Consider the following 19,566-nt stretch of genomic DNA (forward strand, 5'->3'; position numbering starts at 1 on the left):
TCCAAGGGAGTGGGCTCACTCACAATTCTGCCCAAAAACACAGCCATGAATAAAGAATGGTACCAAAACACCCTCCAACAGCAACTTCTTCCAACAATCCAACAACAGTTTGGTGAAGAACAATGCATTTTCCAGCACGATGGAGCACTGTGCCATAAGGCAAAAGTGATAACAAAGTGGCTCGGGGGCCAGAATGTTGAAATTTTGGGTCCATGGCCTGGAAACTCCCCAGATCTTAATCCCATTGAGAACTTGTGGTCAATCCTCAAGAGGCGGGTGGACAAACAAAAACCCACTAATTCTGACAAACTCCAAGAAGTGATTATGAAAGAATGGGTTGCTTTCAGTCAGGATTTGGCCCAGAAGTTGATTGAGACCATGCCCAGTCGAATTGCAGAGGTCCTGAAAAAGAAGGGCCAACACTGCAAATACTGACTCTTTGCATAAATGTCATGTAATTGTCGATAAAAGCCTTTGAAACGTATGAAGTGCTTGTAATTATATTTCAGTACATCACAGAAACAACTGAAACAAAGATCTAAAAGCAGTTTAGCAGCAAACTTTTTGAAAACTAATATTTATTTTCTCAAAACTTTTGGCCACGACTGTATATTCACTTATAGTGTAAGAATTAAATTTTTTTTTTTTTTTTATCTTTGATTTTTTTATTTACTTGGACAACAAAACAATAGTTTTCAAACACAAATCATTTTAATAACACTAATAAATGTAATCTTTAGCAAAACATACATTTACATACATACTTTTTTAGATTGTACATTATAATATTGTGATCTATATTAAATTGTATTATGATGGCTATATTCATTTTTAAATATATTTGTTGTTTTATTTAGACAACAAAATATTGATAATTCAACAACACTACTAATTCAATTCTTTATATATATGTTTCATATTGTACAACATATTCACGTGTTGCATGTAAAATAATTTTATCAGTTTTAAGTATTTTTAATATAAGCAACAAAGCATATAATTTTAAACACTGATAATTTAACAACACTAATAAATATAATCTTTAGCAAAAAATAAACTTATTTTTAAAATAAAATTATTTTTATATTGTATATTATATGGGGATGTCTAAATTCACTTGTAGCATTTAAAAAAAAGATTTTTGTTTTATTTTAAATTTATTTTGACAATAAAGCGTGTAACTTTAATATAGGCAGTTGGGAATTATATGAATATTATCATTAGCTTATTGTAATTTGGGAAATTTTAATATCTGTGCATCCCTACTTAACATGCTTTGTATTGTTTCTACTGTCCATAGGTTGGAGGCTGCTGGAATAGATGGTACCAAATCCAGCATTGGCTCCACCCCTTCCTGCAGCCACCCAGTCCCTGACATGGCCATGCTGAGTGAGGTGCATCCTGGGAGCTACATATATTTTATGGTCTGTCTTGCCATTTTCTGCTGTTGAATCATTGTAAGCTGTGATGTTATCAGTTTGTTTGGAATCATAATATTATCTGTTGCATATCCAGACGTGCAGCAGTCCCTCATCGGTTCCTGTAGACTTGAGGATGTTGCAGTACGGGTGCTGAAGTGGGTCAAAGGTCAATACCCACAAAGGAACCAGTTACTTGTAGACTGTGGGTGGGCAGCACTGAGACATGATGGTGGGGGGCTCTTACCTACAGGATACGCTATCACTGAAGGGCATCCAGAACTCAATTAAGAGCTCATGTGGAAGGATATGAGGATTGTATTTTTGCACAAATGGTACCATTTTCAGTTACTGGCGGGTAATAGAAATTATTTATTTATTTATTTAAATAGAGGACTTTTTTAATAATTGTTATTATTAAATTATTATTAATTTCCATTATTTTTACATTTACACTATTGTTCGAAAGGTTTGGAATAAGTAAGATTATATTATTTTATTTAAATGAATATTTTTTAAAACAAAAATGTGTAACGTTATTTAAAAGTGACTGTAAAGAAATAAAAAAAAGATACATAATTCCAGTAAATTCTGTTCTTTTGAACCTTCTATTTGTCAAATCCTAGAAAAATGCATTACATTATTCACAAAAAGTTTTATTAAGCTGACAACTGTTTGCAACATGTATAATAATACGAATTGTTTCGTAAGCAACAATCAAGATTTACATTAAGCCCCTGTTTGCATAGCTATTGAATTAACGTTCAAAATATGATTCATGTGAGAATTAATATTTAAGCATTAAATCCATTGTCATGACATTGCATAATCCTTTTTTTGTGTGTGTGTGTGTGTGTGTGTGTGTGTGTGTGTGCTTGTTTAGATGTTTATTTTACATTGCACCAAGGCAAACAAGGAGGTTTTTTGTGTCAGATGATATAAATAGCATGAAGGGTGTCGTCCGTTTTGCAGAATGCTGTCTATGACTCAGGAACACGGCAGGGTGGAGCCCATCTCTGGAAAACTGGACTTCAAGCAGTTCCCAGTGGGGTCCCTCCTCACACTCATGCCTTACCATGTGAGTTACTAACCCTCACACTCAAACAAAGCACACAGAAACACACTGTATTCAACTGTATGAAAGCACATTCTCCATTTGACTAAGCCATTGCTTATACTTTAGAAGTCATTGACTTTTTTCCTTCAGGACACACATTTGGTCATCAGCACTGTACCAATTTATTTGTTGTAGAAGAGTAAACAATGATATTGATTGATGCTGCCATAAAGTGCATAATTCAAATACTATACAACATAATTAACTTGACCTGGGCTGAATGATAAAATAATTTGCAGCACAAAAAAACGTAGTCAGTACAAGCTTTGTTTATCCTCAATGCAATGAGCCTGTATTTAACACATCATCTATCATTTCCCATAGTTTTCTTCTCTTTTGTTTTTTAATAATGTAACATGACACATGTTAATATAATAAAGTTGTATGTTTTGTTGACAGGCTTGTGCTTCGGCTATGATGCATCCGGTTTATTTAGTTCATTCTGAAGGGAAGATTCTAGACACCTGCAACCACTCATGGCTGGTAGCAACCTCTATATGATGGACTCTGGGACAGCTGGGGGACTGTGGTTAGAAATGTTCTAGACTTAAAACAAATGTGAGTTTGCTGTTTAAGGCAGGTGACTAGTAAAAACCCACCCTTAAGAGCTTCTCTATCTGGATTCAAGTGCATTATAGGTTGGTTCTTTCCTTATGGAGCACTCGTTATGTAGTATTCCAGTGGAAAAAGTATTTCTGTAAACTGGAAAGCTCATATTGGACTTATGATGTAGAGTCTTCCTTTAAATTTTTTTTTTTCAGCAATTAAGAACACTAATATTCTCTTCAGACTAATTGAGAGACTGTGATTTGTTACTTGTATCTGACTTGCATGCAGTGTGTTTTATGTGCTTAAAAGAGTTTCGGAAAGATCTGAAATAACTGAATTCCTGCTTTTACACAAAGCTATGTACATGTACCTCAGTTTGCAATAAAATCATTTACAGTGGTATTATTTACAAATCTGAAGATTTTCAAAAAAATAATTAATGGATATTTCATCTGGACACTTTTTGTCATCTGGATTTTATGAAAATAATCTCTTAAAAACTTTTCCAACAGCATATATACATCAGTTACAGGAACATTTGGTTATTTCTGTTTTTATAGCCCAAATCCAATCAATAATATTTTTGCATAATTAAAAAAATAAATAAACAGCTTGATTGGAAATAAAAATTCACAGTTAATATTTACCTTAATTTTCTTTGTTTTCTATACATATCACAACCCATATTTCACCTTAAGGTCTTCACAGTTTTTTTTAATGTAACTGTTAGATAAGATTACAGCTCTACATATACATTAATTCATTTTTTTATGATGCATTTTCATAGATACCCGGGATGACAGTAAAACAATAAAACATATGCATAAAATTAGTTTCAAGCAAAACGAGGTTAATATGACCTTCATAACAAAAAGTATTATTCAAAAACAAATAAATAAATACAATCTGGGATATAAAACTGCCTAACGATGACGACACGAATCGCATCATTTCGTGCATAGTTAGTTAAAGATTTCCATCAATTATGCAAAATGAAGTGCAAGAGCACCCAGACTTTTTGCTGTAGTTGCACGACCCCTTTTACTCATTTAACAGCACAAGAGAACTGCAAACACAGGCTCCTCCACGTGAACTCGAAGTCCACTGCACTTCCCTGAATGCATTTTTACTGAGATCGATGACGCGTGTCATCTGTCTTAACCCAAGCACGGTCACCTATTCACCTGACCAATTGAGTCGCTCTGATCGAGCCATCGTTGCGGCTGGCCAATAGCAGCGCAGTGCGGTGAGTGGTGAGCTGAGCGGTGTTCACCTCTCAGCGCTGCTATTGGCCAGCCGCAACGAGGGCTTGATCAGAGCGACTCAATTGGTCAGGTGAATAGCTGCAAGTTGGCAGGAAGAGCTACAGAGCGGAGATACATGATGATGTCAACACGCCAGTGATCCTCTCGGTCTGGCAAACACAAGGCCTTTTTAACCCATCGATTTCTTGTTATATATCGTAATGGTCTGGTGGGATTGTACAAGTAATGTTCTGCCTGATCTCAGAGGTGGTCGTTGTGTCGGCTCTGTCCTTTAAGGCGCATTGCAGCTTTGCTCAAGGACTCTAGCGATCATCCGCAGCATCCGGAGGAGTCCAGATCCTACTGGTATGTCATTCAGAACCAGTCCATTACAATCTGTCTGTATAAACGTAGACGAGCCTGATTAAATACATTTGAACCACATACAGCGGAAGATGACGCTGATTCGGTTCAATTATGGCCGGTTGATTATGAAATATATTTATTAAATTACATTTATGGTCACTAAAAAGTTAACAACATTGTCATATATATTGCACGGATGATTTGCACAACACGTTCAGACTTGAATTATGTTTCAAGGACACAAAAATAGGAGCATGCTTTATTTCTCTTCTAAATACAACCGTAAATGATTGTAAAAAAAACTGCCGTTTTTTTATGTTTATTTCAGTATATATTATTATAATGAACATTAGGTCTGAGCGAATAATTGTACATATGGATTGGATATAGATTATTTCTGGAGGACTTAAACAGGAAGCTACTGCAAAATGAGAAGGTTGTTATTATGTAATGTGCTGTTTTATAACATTAATAGATTAATACCTGGTATTCGGTATTTATTTTGAATTTTATTGTTGTTAGCAAAAATATTATTACTGTAAACACGTGTAACACTGTTAGATCGTTAAAAACTTAATGGCAAACATTGATAAACATTTCATGCTAAACATTGACACTTATTTTAAACTTACTCTCATTGGCTGTGCTGTATTTTGAAACCTTTAATAGTTAAATTATGTTTTTCACCATTTGGTCACAGGCCATCATGCTTTTCATTTTAAAGGATTATTATTCCTATTATTATTATGTGTGTATGTGTGCATGTGGTGCGTATGTGTGTGTGCGTTGACAAAAAGAAAAATCACTCATGAAGTGAGTTAGCTGCATCCAATGTAACAGTCTTGTGATTTGGCTGACACATAAAAAAATAAATAAAACAGAGGTTTAAAACAAGGATGCACACTAGGTATGAATGGGTTAAAAATAAGATTTTTCTGCATATCATTTGTTTTTATAGATTTGAGCCTTTTCAAGAAAAATGCACCCTTTCGTATCAGCACAATAATTTGACCTTTGGCTAATTAAAAAAAAAAAGAAGCATTTTTCAACACACGTTCTCCATTCTCTGCATACCTTTATGTCACACACTCATTGTCACTATTCCAACAATTTTAAATCTCATGCACGAAGTGAAGTGATTTGATGCCAGTAAGACACACCTCTAAACCAGCAGTATGAAGTTTGCATTCTCAACCCCCCCCCCCCCCCACACACACAGATGCACCAGTGTGGAGAGCAGGAAGCTGGTGTTCACTGAAAAACCACAGTCAAATGTAACAGGAAGGATGGCAGCAATCAGTGGGGCTTGATTCGCCAGTGAAGTAACCCCGGAGTAATTCTTTAATCAAACCAGCTTGGTCTTTTCCCTAGACTGGGAGTTGTTTTTATCTCAAAGGAGCTGGACTGTGATCCTTGCCAAGGACTTGTATTCTGTGCAGCACAGAGATTTGCCCGGGCGAGATTAGACACCATCTGGCTAATTTGACAGGATTGAGAGTGATGAGATGTATCTGGCAATGTCAAAGCAAAATCATTTTGGTGTGTATGAATGCATGCATCTAGCAATGTGTGTTTGAATATGAGTCCGTGTGTTTACTCCAGTGTTTGTCATCACTATGGGAACAGCGTGAGCTGCACGTATCTGATGAGATTTTGAGCGTCACTGCAGGTGAATTGTTTGCTGTCTGTGACAGTTTGGAGCGCATTTCAAACAGAGTGCTTGGAGTATGTTGCACAGCCTATTTAACAATGACCTTTCTATTGTGTCCCGCTGCGGTCGACAGGCTGATCATAGTAAGCTGCTTGTTGAATGCTTACTACTTTGATCTCCGTTCAGTGAAATCCCCTCATTTTCCCTCTTCCTGCCTCTTTGCACTAAGCTCTTTTCACAATGGTTATTTTAGGCCTCACTGTGCGTCTCTCTCTGGGGGGACTGTATACACTTAATTATCTGGCACTGAATCTTGTAAGCTTCTTACCCGTTGGCAAAGGTTGGAGTGCAGGCGTCCTAACCACGTAGCGTTCACGCAGCAGAGGAATGTTTTGATCAGTCAGATTGCCCCTGTCTTGAGGTAAGGCTTTGATTCAGAAGGTCTGCAGAGATGAATATTTCTTGAGGAGAGTATTGACTTCTGTTCTGTTGCAGGCCTGCTGCATTTTTGACATTTTTTTAGTCATTTGCAGAGCCTCAGGATAAACTTACATTTTTGACTTGGGTGGGACTAAACTGAATGTTGATGAAGTTTGGTTCCAGCATCAAGATTTTAGGTTAAAATTCAAGTTTATTTATGGATTGGAGATACATTTTTCTTTTACTGTCCAGTCCATCTCCTGCATATTTAATTAATAAATAATACAAACAAACACAATCTATTTGTCTATTAGTTTTAAGCATAACAAGACTTTTTATTTGATATATACAGTATGTTTAAAATTACACTGCATGTATGCTGTAAGTGTTTATTTTAGGAGGAACCAGACTCAATATTACAATTACTGAATTCAGCAAGGACACATTAACCACAGGAAAGACATTTATGATGTTACTAAATATTTTTGCTTTAAGACTGGACTGGAGGATGGCTGCAGAAAATTCAGCTTTTTCGTCATAGGAATAAACAAAATATTTGGGTTTATGGACCTGTCTGTGTGTGTTTTTGCTCTGTGACACAGTTTCTGTCTCCTGTTAATTGTTAATTAGATTCCAGGTGTGTCTTCTTAGTTACTCGTCATCCTGTGTTTAAAAGCCCCAGTCTTCCTTCGTCGGGTCATTTTGTGTTATCCTTGGCTCCGTGTTCCTTCCAGCAGCGACATTGACAAAAATAAAGCAGCTATTTTAAATGGTAAAAATGTCACATTATTACTGTTTTACTGTATTTAATGTTGTTTTTGGATTAAATAAATGCAACCTTAGTGAGCATAAGAAACTTCTTTCAAAAGCTTTAAAAGTTCTTGCTCACCCCAAACTTTTGTGCATATATATATATATATATATATATATATATATATATATATATATATATATATACATATATATATATATATACATAGGAAAACAAGTATTAAATGGTAAAGATTAAAGCTTGTGTTTAATAATATTAGCTGTCTTCCTGTAGCTGTCTGTAAAAGTAAATATAGTCAATAATATATATTAGTAGTTAATGTGCAATTAATATGAAATCCTAAAAACTGTGTTGATTGTATAATCATTTTTGTTTTAGGCTAAAAATACTGAAATGAATGACCAAAACCATCAGCTAGTTGGATATGTTTATGAGCTAACTCTCAGATGTTTTTTAAAGACGTGACCTATGCATTTAAATAGATATAAAAACCAGTCTAGAACACTAGCTGTAAGTGCAGTTAGCTCTGCTTCCTCTAGGCTATTTTAGGTCATGTCTTGACAGCACAAGTAGTATTTGGGATGTTGTCAGATTTTGTTTAGCGTGTAAAGCATCTGTTCTGTTCACCCCAGATTCAGAGCCCAGTGCTGCTGTCTGATCAGAGCACTGCCCCCCCCCCCCCCCCCCCCTCACCAGCACACTGCCATTTTAAGAGCTTTGCATAAACACAGACGTCTTCTGTTAGGACTGAATGGGGGCAGCACCTGTGTGTGTTTGCAATCTTAAATGCTCGGTTTGAAACAAGAGCCAAGAGTCAGCGTAGTAACCGTGATGCATATGTGTCAGGCAGGTGTGTGAGCTTTAATGGAGTTTTTTTTTAGTTGGATGTGTGTCGTCTTTTTATCTGCAGGCTGTTTGACCAGAGATCTAGAGACATGGAGAATCTGAGCCTCATCTCTCCTTATCTACACTTCTGAGCTGTGTTTGAGTCAGGTGAGCCCAAATGAACACTAAAAACAGTTTAGGGCTTGAGATAAAATTCCTGGGCAGTTTTACCTGGGCACATTTTAAACCATATAAAATCGAAACTAGAATGAAAGAATAAGAATCTTGTGGAGTAGTGACTCAAAAATGTTAAGCAAACGAAATCTTATATTTCCAGGGATTCTTTGAAGAAGCTCAACCTTGCTGAACTAACACACTTAAACCAGATGGTTTTCTGGTCTTTGATGGTTTATGCTGATCTATGTGCTTATTCCAACATTGGAATATTGTGTCAAAAAAAGTTAATTTTGGTCCAGGATTTTGGTGCAAGAGTGGTAATAATCTTCATTTATCATATATCTTGTGTACATATTTTCTTGCGTCCTTCATCTTTTCCGTATTTTCTCTCTCAGGAGGACCATGCTCTGCTCAGAGCGTGGCGTGGTGGAGGAATGGCTCTCAGAGTTCAAGGTGAGAGCGTTGACATCTTTGCAGGATTCAATATGACGTTTTTTTTATATAGCTCACTCAAATTTAGTCCTCCCTTCCCAAGTGATCTGAGCGCAGTGTCCCATTAACCACATTTGGTTTTGTAATCTCAGAACATAATGGAGGAATATTTTCAGCCTCTGAGTTAATTTAATTCCAGGTGGATTCAGGTTGAGACTGCTTAGTCATGCCAACCACCGTTTCTCCTCTTTAGACATTACCTGACGATCAGATCTGCAGCTATTCTGGCAGCCTGCGTCTGAAGAAAGCTCTGGTACCTGCGCTCTACGCTGTTATTCAGCAGCAGCCCATCAGTGAGGTATGAGGAAGGGTTTTGAAATGCTTCAGGCCAGATTCATAATTCATGTTTAATCTAAGAATGTTAGGGGTATTTTCTTGCGAGAAGGGTCTTTTGTTAGGTAACGATTCATTCTGAAGACACACGTAGTGATATGCACATTCAGAGGTGATTTTTAGTGGCATGATGTGAGTTAGGACTTGTTGTTGTTATCATTAACTAAAACTGTTGCTAATCTTTTTCATTGATTGAAATAAAGCTGAAATTAAATAAACTACAAATATAAGAAAAAGAAAAATAGAAAACTATAGAAAATTGGAAATTTGGCATTGGAAACAAACTGGTATAAAATTAAGCTAAATGGAAATGTTTAAATTAAATAACAAGCATATAACAAAATGACTGAAACTGAATCTGAAACAAAAATGAAAATGGAAAATGTTAAAGTGCAAGCAAATTCAAAATGTTAATAAATACTGTAATAGTAAATAATAGAAAAATATTCCTGATATTATTAGTTATGTCAGCTTTAAGTTGTTAAAAATGTATTTGTTAAATTAAAACAATTAATCATTTTTCCCTTATAAATACATTTGATTTGATTCTGATTGATTCAGTTTTAATTTTGTATTTAAGATAATTTCTTATAATCTGATATCATATTGTAATTTACAGTAACATTTTTAGAGTTTGTATTAAATATGCTGTTTCCTCATGCTGGTGTTTTTTTTAATTATTATTATTTCATGTTGTAGAGGAGTGTGTCTCTCAGTCCTCTTGTCCCATTCTGTCTCTTTTACTTTATATCCTTGTCTTCCTCTCTAGCTGCTGGCTCCGGTGTGTCATCAGTTGTTTGAGCTGTACCGGAGCTCAGAGGAGGGGTTGCGTCGGTTTACTCTGCAGTTCCTGCCTGAACTCATCTTGGTGTACTTGCGTCAGTCAGCCAGCAGAGAGCGCTACCGCAATGGCTGCGTGGAAGCCCTGCTGCTGGGGATCTATAACCTGGTGAGAGATTCGTGATTGTGCATTACCTCCAGTTTCCTGAAATCCAATATCTAAACTTGAGATAAGCTATATCTTGTGTTACAGGAAATTGTTGACAGTAAAGGAAATGGAAAGCTGCTGTCTTTCACCATACCGTCTCTCTCCAAGCCTTCAATATACCATGAGGTAAGAGGTGAAGTAAAAAACGAAACTTTTTAATCTGACCTTTATTAGGTGTCAAAGATACATGAGGTATTAGTGCCAGATTAGTGAAGGTGATATCTCCTGTTATTATGCCCAAAAAACCCAGATCTGGTTTCATTTCACATGGTACGGGGAAATTAGAGAATAATGCACCAACCTACAAAAAGGAGGTTGTATTAGGTTAAAACTGTTGTTATGGTTAGGTCAAAGTGACCCAAAGTGGATTCAGAATAATGAAGAAAAAAATAATATTAAAAAAAAAAACAACAACATTTTTTTAATAAACAAAGGAAGTATGGAAAAGCACTTATTTCATGTGCTTTCCTGAAGCTCAAATAGCAGAGCAAGTTCATTGGTTCAGTTTTCAGCTAACTGAACATGCATAAACTTATAAAGTTTATGGATTTTTATTCAATGCAGTGTAAGTTTCTTCTGATAAAAAAGCATCTGCCAAATGCATAAATGTAAATACTCTCAGAGGGTAGTTGAGAAACTGACATAATAATTATTTTTATTTTTTTGTCCTGTAAGCAGAAGATATGCAGACCAAATTGACCCGAATCATCATAATCAAAATAGTCAATATCATCAATAATAATAATCAAATAATCAATAATCATAATCAAATTTCACAATTTGCATGCACGTTCATCAGAAAAAGTCACAAAAATTCAAGAAAAAATCACAGGTTAACTTGTATTTCCAACTACTCAAAAATCTAAATGGGTCAGCTAGACCCGAAATATAATATAAGAGCAAATCTTAGCTGGTTTAAGATTGTCTCCCAGCCTTGATCATCTAAAAAGTAACCAGAACCCTTCTAAGACTAGACAGAAAACCAGGAAAAGAAACCAGAAAGAACGAGCTTCACACAAGGAATTCGTCTTGATGTCAAGGAGCTTCCAGTACAGACATAGTCCAGACAAACTTAGCATTTAAGGTAATAAAGAATTAATTATACTGAGAATAGACAATAAAGTAAAATAATAATAATATAGTAATAAAATATAGAGAAAAAAAAATATAAGTAGACAGGTTAAAGATAACTTAAGAAGATTTTTTTCAGCAGGATAAACTCCATCTGACACCTGTTTACATGCTTTGCCAATAAAAATAAATGCACATTCCTCAAGTAATCTAATTTAAAGTGGTTTCTATTGAACTTAATAAGGCTGTAAAAGCAGAGGTTATTTTACTGACATGAATATTTAGTAACATTAAATATAGTAACATTTCTTATTGAACATTACATGAATGAATAACTAAAGCAGAATGCTTTTACGTTTCACGCAGCCATCCAGCCTGGGCTCCATGGCGTTAACTGAGGGAGCCCTGAACCAGCACGACCTCATCCGGGTGGTCTACAGCGGTCTGCTATCTCAGAGAGAGACATTTACCTCACAGAACAGGTCTTTTATTTATTTATCTTTGGTCAGATTGAGGTTTTGTACTCATTCCTTCTTGTGGAGGAAGTAGGTTGGATGTGTGGAATATTTCTGGGCATTTGATTAATGGCACTCTGGACCGTTTTATTGCCGTGACTCAGCGGTTACTTTTTCCTGCAGGTCGAAATGGGTTGTAATGATTTCTCAGCATTTTTATTTCATTAAACTGCTGCTGGAGCCTCATGACAGCAAAATCTGTGTAGATGTAGTGTGATTTGTTATTACCCGTTCCAGCAGCTAGATACACAGCGACAGTCGCTGACTCATAATGTACTGCTGTCTGATGTGCCGTTGTAAAATTATACAGATGTCAGAGGGGGGCTGTGTAACAGCAGCATGTGTGTGTCTCCTGCAGGTTTGAGGTGCTGTCTTTTCTAATGCTCTGCTACAACTCAGCCGTGGTCTTGATGCCTGCGTCCTCCCACCAATCGGTTTGCAGAATGAGCACACGGTAAGGGGGGTGCATGAGTTGTCTTTTCCGCTAATGATCCGGGAGCATATCAGCCTGTCTCGCGCTCTCTCTCTGAAATTTCTTGCTGGTACAGGCAGAGATGGAATGATTAAATTGACTAAAAGGAGTATTGATTTAGAGACAGAGAGCAATGGATTTCTGTGGTGGGTCACAGCGTTAGCATAAAGACCTAATAAACATGTCATCTCTTCTTGTTTATGCAGGCTGTGTGTGAGCGGTTACCCGCGCCAGCAGCAAAAGTCATGGAAGGAGCCGTATAACCGGGTCCGATTGGAGCCAGAGTTCATGGTGCAGATGCTGACTGCTGTTTACCACGCCATGTAAGTTTAATAACTGACCTTCTATGATACTGTCTATCTCTAATAATAGGGGACTTGTAAATGCTAAAGATGAACCCCTAAATAATAACATTTAGAGTGTAATTCGAGGAGAGGTGCTATTACTTTTCCTGACATTTCTTACTCTTACTAAAGCAAAAGGATTAATAGCTTTGATTGTTTCTTAGAAATATGAACATTTGTTAATTATTTTTTGTCAGAAAAATCATATGTCATGCACGACTGTTTTAAAGCTTGGGGTCAGTAAAAAATGTAATATATGTACTATTCAGCAAGGATGCATTATATTGATCGTAAGTGACAATAAAGACATTTATAATGTTACAATAGACTTATATTTCAAGTAAATGATTTAAACTTTCTACTCATCAAAGAATCCTGGGAAAAAGATATCACATTTTCCGCAAAAGTTTAAGACTGGCAGCACTTCTGGTTTTAACATTAAAGACGATAAGAATAAGAGATGTTTCTTAAGCACCAAATCAGCATTTTAAAAATGATTTCTGAAGGATCTTGTGACACTGAAGACTGGTTTACCATCACTGGAATACATTACTTTTTAAAATATGTTCAAAGAAAAAACACATGTGTTGATATTTCACAATATTACTGTATTTTTGATTGAACAAATAGAACTTTGGTAAGCATAAGAGACTTGTTTTAAAAACATTAAAAAAAAAGTCTTATAGACCCCAAACTTTCAAATGCTAGTGTATTTCTGAGAGCATTCAAAAGCTATTGTCTTTTTACATTAGTAAGAGAAGGAAATGTATTATATATTTAGTTCCTGTTAATTTTCAATTAACGGTTTGAGTGGCGTGCTAATGATGATGCTCTCTCCCATCAACAGTTATAATGGGCAGTGGGAATTGGGGAGGGAAGCTTTGGATGACATCCTCTACCGAGCACAGCTAGACCTCCATGCACAGCCATTACTGGTAAAAGTCATTTGTTACAGTACACTTGGGGAAAATACAGTGGGGTCCGAAAGCCTGAGACACTGAAAAAAACATTTAAAGCAAAGAAATACTATGACATAAAATGAATAAATCAGCAATCAAATTAGTAAAGATCAGTTTCAAATCAAACAGGCCAAATTTGAACGTGGACTACTTTGTACAGACAGACAGATCTGTTTTTGCTTAAAAATGCAAAATGGAATCATTTTCACTGGTGGTCTCAGATTTTCGGACTCAAATGAATTGTACTAGTAAAGTTGGAGTTATGGTTTTTGCTGTGTTCATATTGCAACTTCCAACTTTACTAGTACACTAGCACATACAGTATTATTACATGTGCTTTCTATTTTATTCTATTTTAAACTGTAATGTATTCCTGTGAATTTTCAACAGTCATTCTAAAGTTGATATTTTCTTATTTCATTGCTGATCTTTAATGTTTCTTCTTTAGTATTTCTTTCCTTTACATTTTTCAAAAACATTGCTTTTTGAACGTTTAAATGAAAACAAACATACAAAAAGATAAACATGTTATCCATGTTTCAACAAGTCTTTCATTAACTACATTTAATTAATTACAATTCCTTATGGAAATGTGTAATTTCACGGCATTTCGTTGACCTCTGATCCTCAGGTGGCAAATGCAATTAGTCGCTCACTTCCGTCCCGTCCTCCAGAGGGCTCGCATAACCTTCTGGAGGTGGAAGTAACACCTGCTGGGAGATGTGTCTCACAGGCAGCTGTCACTACCGCCTCCATTCGCCGTCTCCGCTGGAAACAAGAGGGTATGTAAATTATGCACACACACACACACACACACACACACACACACACACACACACACACACACACACACACACACACACACACACACACACACATACACACACAGTTAGACCAAAACCTTGGTAACACTTTAGCATAGATCCCTTAATCCTACACCACACCTATTGAGGCAAAATTCATAGTTACTAGTTAGTTAATAGTAAGAATTGGTTCCAAACTAAAGTGTGACCAAAACATGGTCACATTTTATATTCATTTTATGTTTTGTTTTTTCCCTTCATGATCATTGAAACCATAATGAGAACATTAACATCCTCATCAGTCTCTCCATTGCATCCATTCATGCGTCAGGAAAAGGAGGCCATTTGTGTGTGTGAAATGTTCCCTCTGTCAACATCATTTTCAGTACACTCACTGTCTTCACCTCAGATTGTTTTGATTTCTCAACCACGGCCGAATTCTACGCCTCCATCAGCCCCAGCCGAAACACCCCACTGGAGAGAACGGATAATCCTGTGGCACGCGGGCGGATAAAGTGCACCATTCACCTAACCTTGCAAGGGGGTAGGCAGGGCTCGGGAACATCTCACCATTAGACAGTCCGTGCACAAGCCCTGCCCTTCTTGGCCATAAAGTGTTGATTGGCCAACAGATTAAACTGACCCCACTGCATGGACACATCCTTCTGTCTGTTACCAGTGACTCCACATACCTTAGTGTTGTATTATGATCATTTGTGTTTAACCCTTTTATTTGTGTTCCGATTTGTTTTACAGTGCTTGCAAGGCAAGATAGACTTATGTTCCTCTTCTTTTTCCTTCCTTACAAATTTCTGCAGTTTATTTAGCTCAGAACATTTAATGTACACGTTTATTCAAATATTTCTATTTGCATACTGAATTGTGATTGGTCTTGTTTTGGTGTCTTCAAGTCATGTTGGAATGATCGTACAGTATTTTCAAATTGAGTGCACATGAATATCACCATCATGTCATAATTACCAGTTACTAACAGTAAATAACAGATTAAAGCTTTACTATTGTTTTCGATTAAAATAATTGGATCAAATTGTATCTTGTGTAATATTAATGAGAAATAGTGGATAAAGATTGACATGAAATACTGCTCGAAGAATATGTGCATCAGTTACACACTTAAGATGCATCCTTTGCTTTTCGTTGTGTTGCATTAGTGTTAGAAAGCTTCCTGTCTTTGTTGGGAAGTGAAAAAGAGAGGGAAAATTATATTTGTCCAGCACAACCATTTTTTTTCCAACCAAATTTGCAATTTCCGAATAGAAGTGGGAGCTTCTGAGGTGGGCTTGAACACAGCATTTTTTACATCTACAGTACTGTGCAAAAGTTTGTAGTCTGTAAGAATTTTTTATGTTTTTGAAAGAATACTCTCATGTTCACCAATTATGCATTTATTATATCAAAAATACAGAAAAAGGCAGTAAAATTGTGAAATGTATTTTACAGTTTAAAATGAATTATTTTATGAAATAGAAAAAGACTTTAAAATCAGATTTATTTCTGTAATGCAAAGCTGGATTTTCAACAGCCATTACTTCGGACTTCAGGGTCACATGATCCTTCAGAAATCAATCTAATATGCTAAGTTGCTCAAGAAACATTTCTTATTATTATCATTGCTGAAAACTGTTGTACTGCTTTCTGTGGAAACCATGATAGTATTAAAAAATAAAAAAAAAGAAGTACAACTTTTAAATACGACTGTAGTGTATTTACAATCTTGGATCATCTCATTTGGGGTTCACTAACAAAATTTTCCCCAAGCTTGAGTTTCCTTCACGTTCACATGTGTATGAATAAAAGTGAATGGAGTAAATGAAGTCTAGTGTAACTGCAGCTTTACACTTCAAAGACGGTGTCATGTTGTGTTCTATCAGCTGTGCAGGAGAATCAACACAAGACTGTCAAAGCAGCTGTGATGCAGCATTTCACCGAGACACATCCAAAAGCCTGCGCTTACTTCTAAACTCACCTAACACTATTCTTTTGCTGCCTTGCAAGCGCTGGTATTTCCTCTAGGACATGTAAATCTAGTTAATCCAGCTTTCTGTTTTCTCTGCCTCATTTTTCCCTCGCTGTGTTTCAGATGCTGATGGCATGATCTGTGGAGAGGACTCTTTTGACCCAGATGAAGGGTTTTCCTCTGGGGCTTCCAGCAGCAGCCAGCCCAGCAGTGTGAAACGTGACTGGGTCATAATGGGCATTCGACCTTCCCGAGATCCGGGAGCCAGACAGAGGGAAAGCACGTCAGCTGACACCAGAGCCACCCTCCGAAGCCTTCAGCAACGGCACCAGTCCCCTCCCCCTGCCATCAGCCTTCAAACCACAGGAAGCAGCCCCAGTCCCAGTGCTCCCAGACGCTATCTGGATCCACATTACATCCCTCCCTTCGCTGGTGTGCCGCCTAAAACCAGCAGCACATCTTCTAGCAAGTCTCTTGACTGTACCGGCCTAAACGGCTCATCGGGACCTACAGATAGCCTATCGTTTGGAAGCCTCAATGCAGACAGGGCACACTATCTGTCAGCCGTTAGCTTACAAGAGGAACGTCTAGGGCGAACAACGCGGAGCCAGGATCTCCTCTCCCCCGGGAGTCCGTTCTCCTCTGGAAGCCCATTGTCCAAACAGTCTCGGTCACCCAGTTTTAATATGCAGATTATATCACAGGTGTAGAATGATTCTGCTGGGCTGTGTGTGCATGAGAATACGAAAGCCTATTTCTGCCTTGGAATAATAAAAAAGGTAATTTCGACCTTTTTATCTCCCAATTCTGGCATTGTTTCTCGTAATTCTGATTCAGTGTCTCACAATTCAGATTTTCAGTTTAAATAAATAAATAGTTTTATAAATTTAAATATAGATAGATATAACCTCATAATTCTGAGGGAATTGCAAGATGTTAACTTTATTATATTTATTTCATGATAGAAAAAAAACAAATGCAAGATATAAACTCAGGATTTTGTAAACACAAAAGAACTTTTAGATATTAAGAAGGTAAGTCAAAATTGTGAGATAAACTCTTGCAGCTGCAAGAAAAAGGTTTAATTTGTGAGTTGCAATTAGCTTTTTTTTGTTTTTAAATAAAATTGCTATTCTAAAAAAGTCTTATTTTTTTATTACATGGAAGAAAATAAATTGCAAGACGTAAACTCAGAATTATGAGGAAAAAGTCAGAATCGTGTGATATTTGAGATAAAAAGATGCAATTACTTTATATATATGTGGCAGAAACTAACTTCCATTTGAGTAAGTGAAAGCGAGAGAGAGAGAGAGAGAGAGAAGCAGAAATGTTAACATGCATGTTGTATGGTGCGAGTGTGAGTGTGTTTGAATGACAGTGTGCTTATACACTTTTATTTGATCACTACATTATGCACTTGGGTTCGGTGTGGAGGAAAAAACTTGTTTTGCACAATGGACACATTCAAGTTCACATAATTTGTTTTAAATGTGCCATACAAACATACAATAACAAGGTGTTACTTAAGAGGAACATACATTACTGTAACAAAGCAATGAACTTCAAAAACTGACAATCATGGTCAATGCATCAAGAAAGGCCTGATAGTGCATGATCCAAAGAGTTTTATCTAGCCCAGCTGTACTGTAGGTCATCCTCAAGAAATCCTCTTCTATGTCTTCATTTCGGTTTGTGCTGACTGAGCCCGCTTACTGTTGCCTGTGCTCTTCACCCACTTTAGAAAGTAAATTGTGTGGATTGCCTCAATGAAATGCTATGTCGTGAAAAAAAAAAAAAAATTATAATAATAAAAAAAACAGTATATGTTGTACTTTGGAATAAGTTTATATTTTAAATTGTGTATATTTTGTGTAAATGATTATTGTACTATAGAGAGAGTATATGCTAACAGAATCTATATTGCTTGTACAGAGATAGGAAGCTATCTGCGGAATGGTGAATAAATGTGCTGTTCATGGGATCGCTGTCCTGGGTTTTTTTGGGTTTTTTTTCTCGGTATCTTGACCTAAAGGGATATTTTATTTGGGGAAGAATGCAATAGACTGCATGTTACATATTACAAATGTATCCTTTTGGTTCACAAAAGATTCACAAAATTCTAACCTATCATTGAAGCAACAATGGAGAATCTCATTATGAAATAAATGTTTTTCTCTAGTTCACATTGGCATCCAATTAGTATAATGGCTTTTTTTTTTTTGGAGATAACAGCTCTGAGTTTTCTCCTGTAATGCCTGATGAGTTTGGAGAAACAGCTGACTAGAGATCAGAGACCATTCCTTCATGCAGAGTCTCTCCAGATCCTCCAGGTTGGTGGTGCTTCTCTTCAGTTCACCCCACTCATTTTCTATAGGGTTCAGGTCAGGGAACTGGGACAGCAATAGCATGTATATGAATAAGATGTCCAATGGGTCCACAACATTAAAGATCCAGCAGTGTATTTAACTGTGGGCATGGGGTACTTTTTTTCCTTCTTTGCACCAAACAAATTTGGTGGGTTTGCTGCCAAAAAAAAAAAATATATATATATATATATATATATTCATCTGTCCATAAGCATATCCCATTTGAAGTTCAGTCATGTACTTATGACAACTGAATATGCTAGAGTTTGTTTTTGGATGAGCGAAAGTGATTTTTCTTGAAACCCTCCTGAACAATATTTGGTGAAGTACAGGCTGTTTGAAGGCTTACTGACCCCAACTGTGATCCTTGGAGAGTCTTTGGCCGTTAAACTCTCCCCCTAACCGTGCAATAGGACCATAACCACTGTTTAGTTGATTGGAATTTCTTAATTATTGCCCTGGTAGTGGAAATGGGGATTTTCAATTCTTAAGTTCTTTTCTTTAAGCCACTTTCTATTTTGTGAACTCACCAATCTTGTTGTGCATATCATGATGATATTCTTCAGTTTACTCCATATAATGGATGATTGAGGGATTTTGAATGGATTTTGAATGAAAGATCAAAAACATTGCAGAATAGAAAAGTTGCTAAAATTAATTCATAAAAACAGTAAACCTTGAAGAACACTAACTGAAATAATCAATT

General features: G+C 36.4%; 1 protein-coding gene across 5 annotated transcripts; it reads left to right on the top strand.

The window, feature by feature from the left end:
* The first annotated feature begins 4,428 nt into the window (after positions 1 to 4,428).
* Positions 4,429 to 18,473, top strand: LOC132119589 (hyccin 2-like). 5 transcript variants are annotated; one of them, XM_059529681.1, is made up of 13 exons: positions 4,434 to 4,694; positions 5,914 to 6,233; positions 8,448 to 8,530; positions 8,935 to 8,992; positions 9,225 to 9,329; positions 10,134 to 10,313; positions 10,398 to 10,478; positions 11,790 to 11,905; positions 12,297 to 12,392; positions 12,617 to 12,733; positions 13,602 to 13,689; positions 14,345 to 14,495; positions 16,618 to 18,473. In XM_059529681.1, the coding sequence occupies exons 4-13, from the start codon at positions 8,942 to 8,944 to the stop codon at positions 17,202 to 17,204; spliced, it is 1,572 nt and encodes a 523-aa protein (XP_059385664.1). In that variant the 5' UTR covers positions 4,434 to 4,694; positions 5,914 to 6,233; positions 8,448 to 8,530; positions 8,935 to 8,941; the 3' UTR covers positions 17,205 to 18,473. The 5 variants fall into 5 exon arrangements, with proteins under 5 accessions (XP_059385667.1, XP_059385664.1, XP_059385663.1 ...); XM_059529684.1 differs by lacking the exons at positions 5,914 to 6,233; positions 16,618 to 18,473 and adding an exon at positions 14,926 to 15,975 and having other exon boundaries at positions 4,429 to 4,694; XM_059529680.1 differs by lacking the exon at positions 5,914 to 6,233.
* Positions 18,474 to 19,566: the final 1,093 nt, after the last annotated feature.

The sequence above is a fragment of the Carassius carassius genome, chromosome 38 (assembly GCF_963082965.1).
Source record: "Carassius carassius chromosome 38, fCarCar2.1, whole genome shotgun sequence".
Taxonomy (NCBI): domain Eukaryota; kingdom Metazoa; phylum Chordata; class Actinopteri; order Cypriniformes; family Cyprinidae; genus Carassius; species Carassius carassius.

Bases quoted from the DNA above. Each gene is read 5' to 3' on its own strand.
- LOC132119589 (XM_059529681.1), top strand. From the start codon at position 8,942: ATGCTCTGCTCAGAGCGTGGCGTGGTGGAGGAATGGCTCTCAGAGTTC. The intron at 11,906-12,296 runs GTCTTTTATTTA...TGTCTCCTGCAG, and splicing joins ACATTTACCTCACAGAACAG to GTTTGAGGTGCTGTCTTTTC. The intron at 13,690-14,344 runs GTAAAAGTCATT...TCTGATCCTCAG, and splicing joins TCCATGCACAGCCATTACTG to GTGGCAAATGCAATTAGTCG.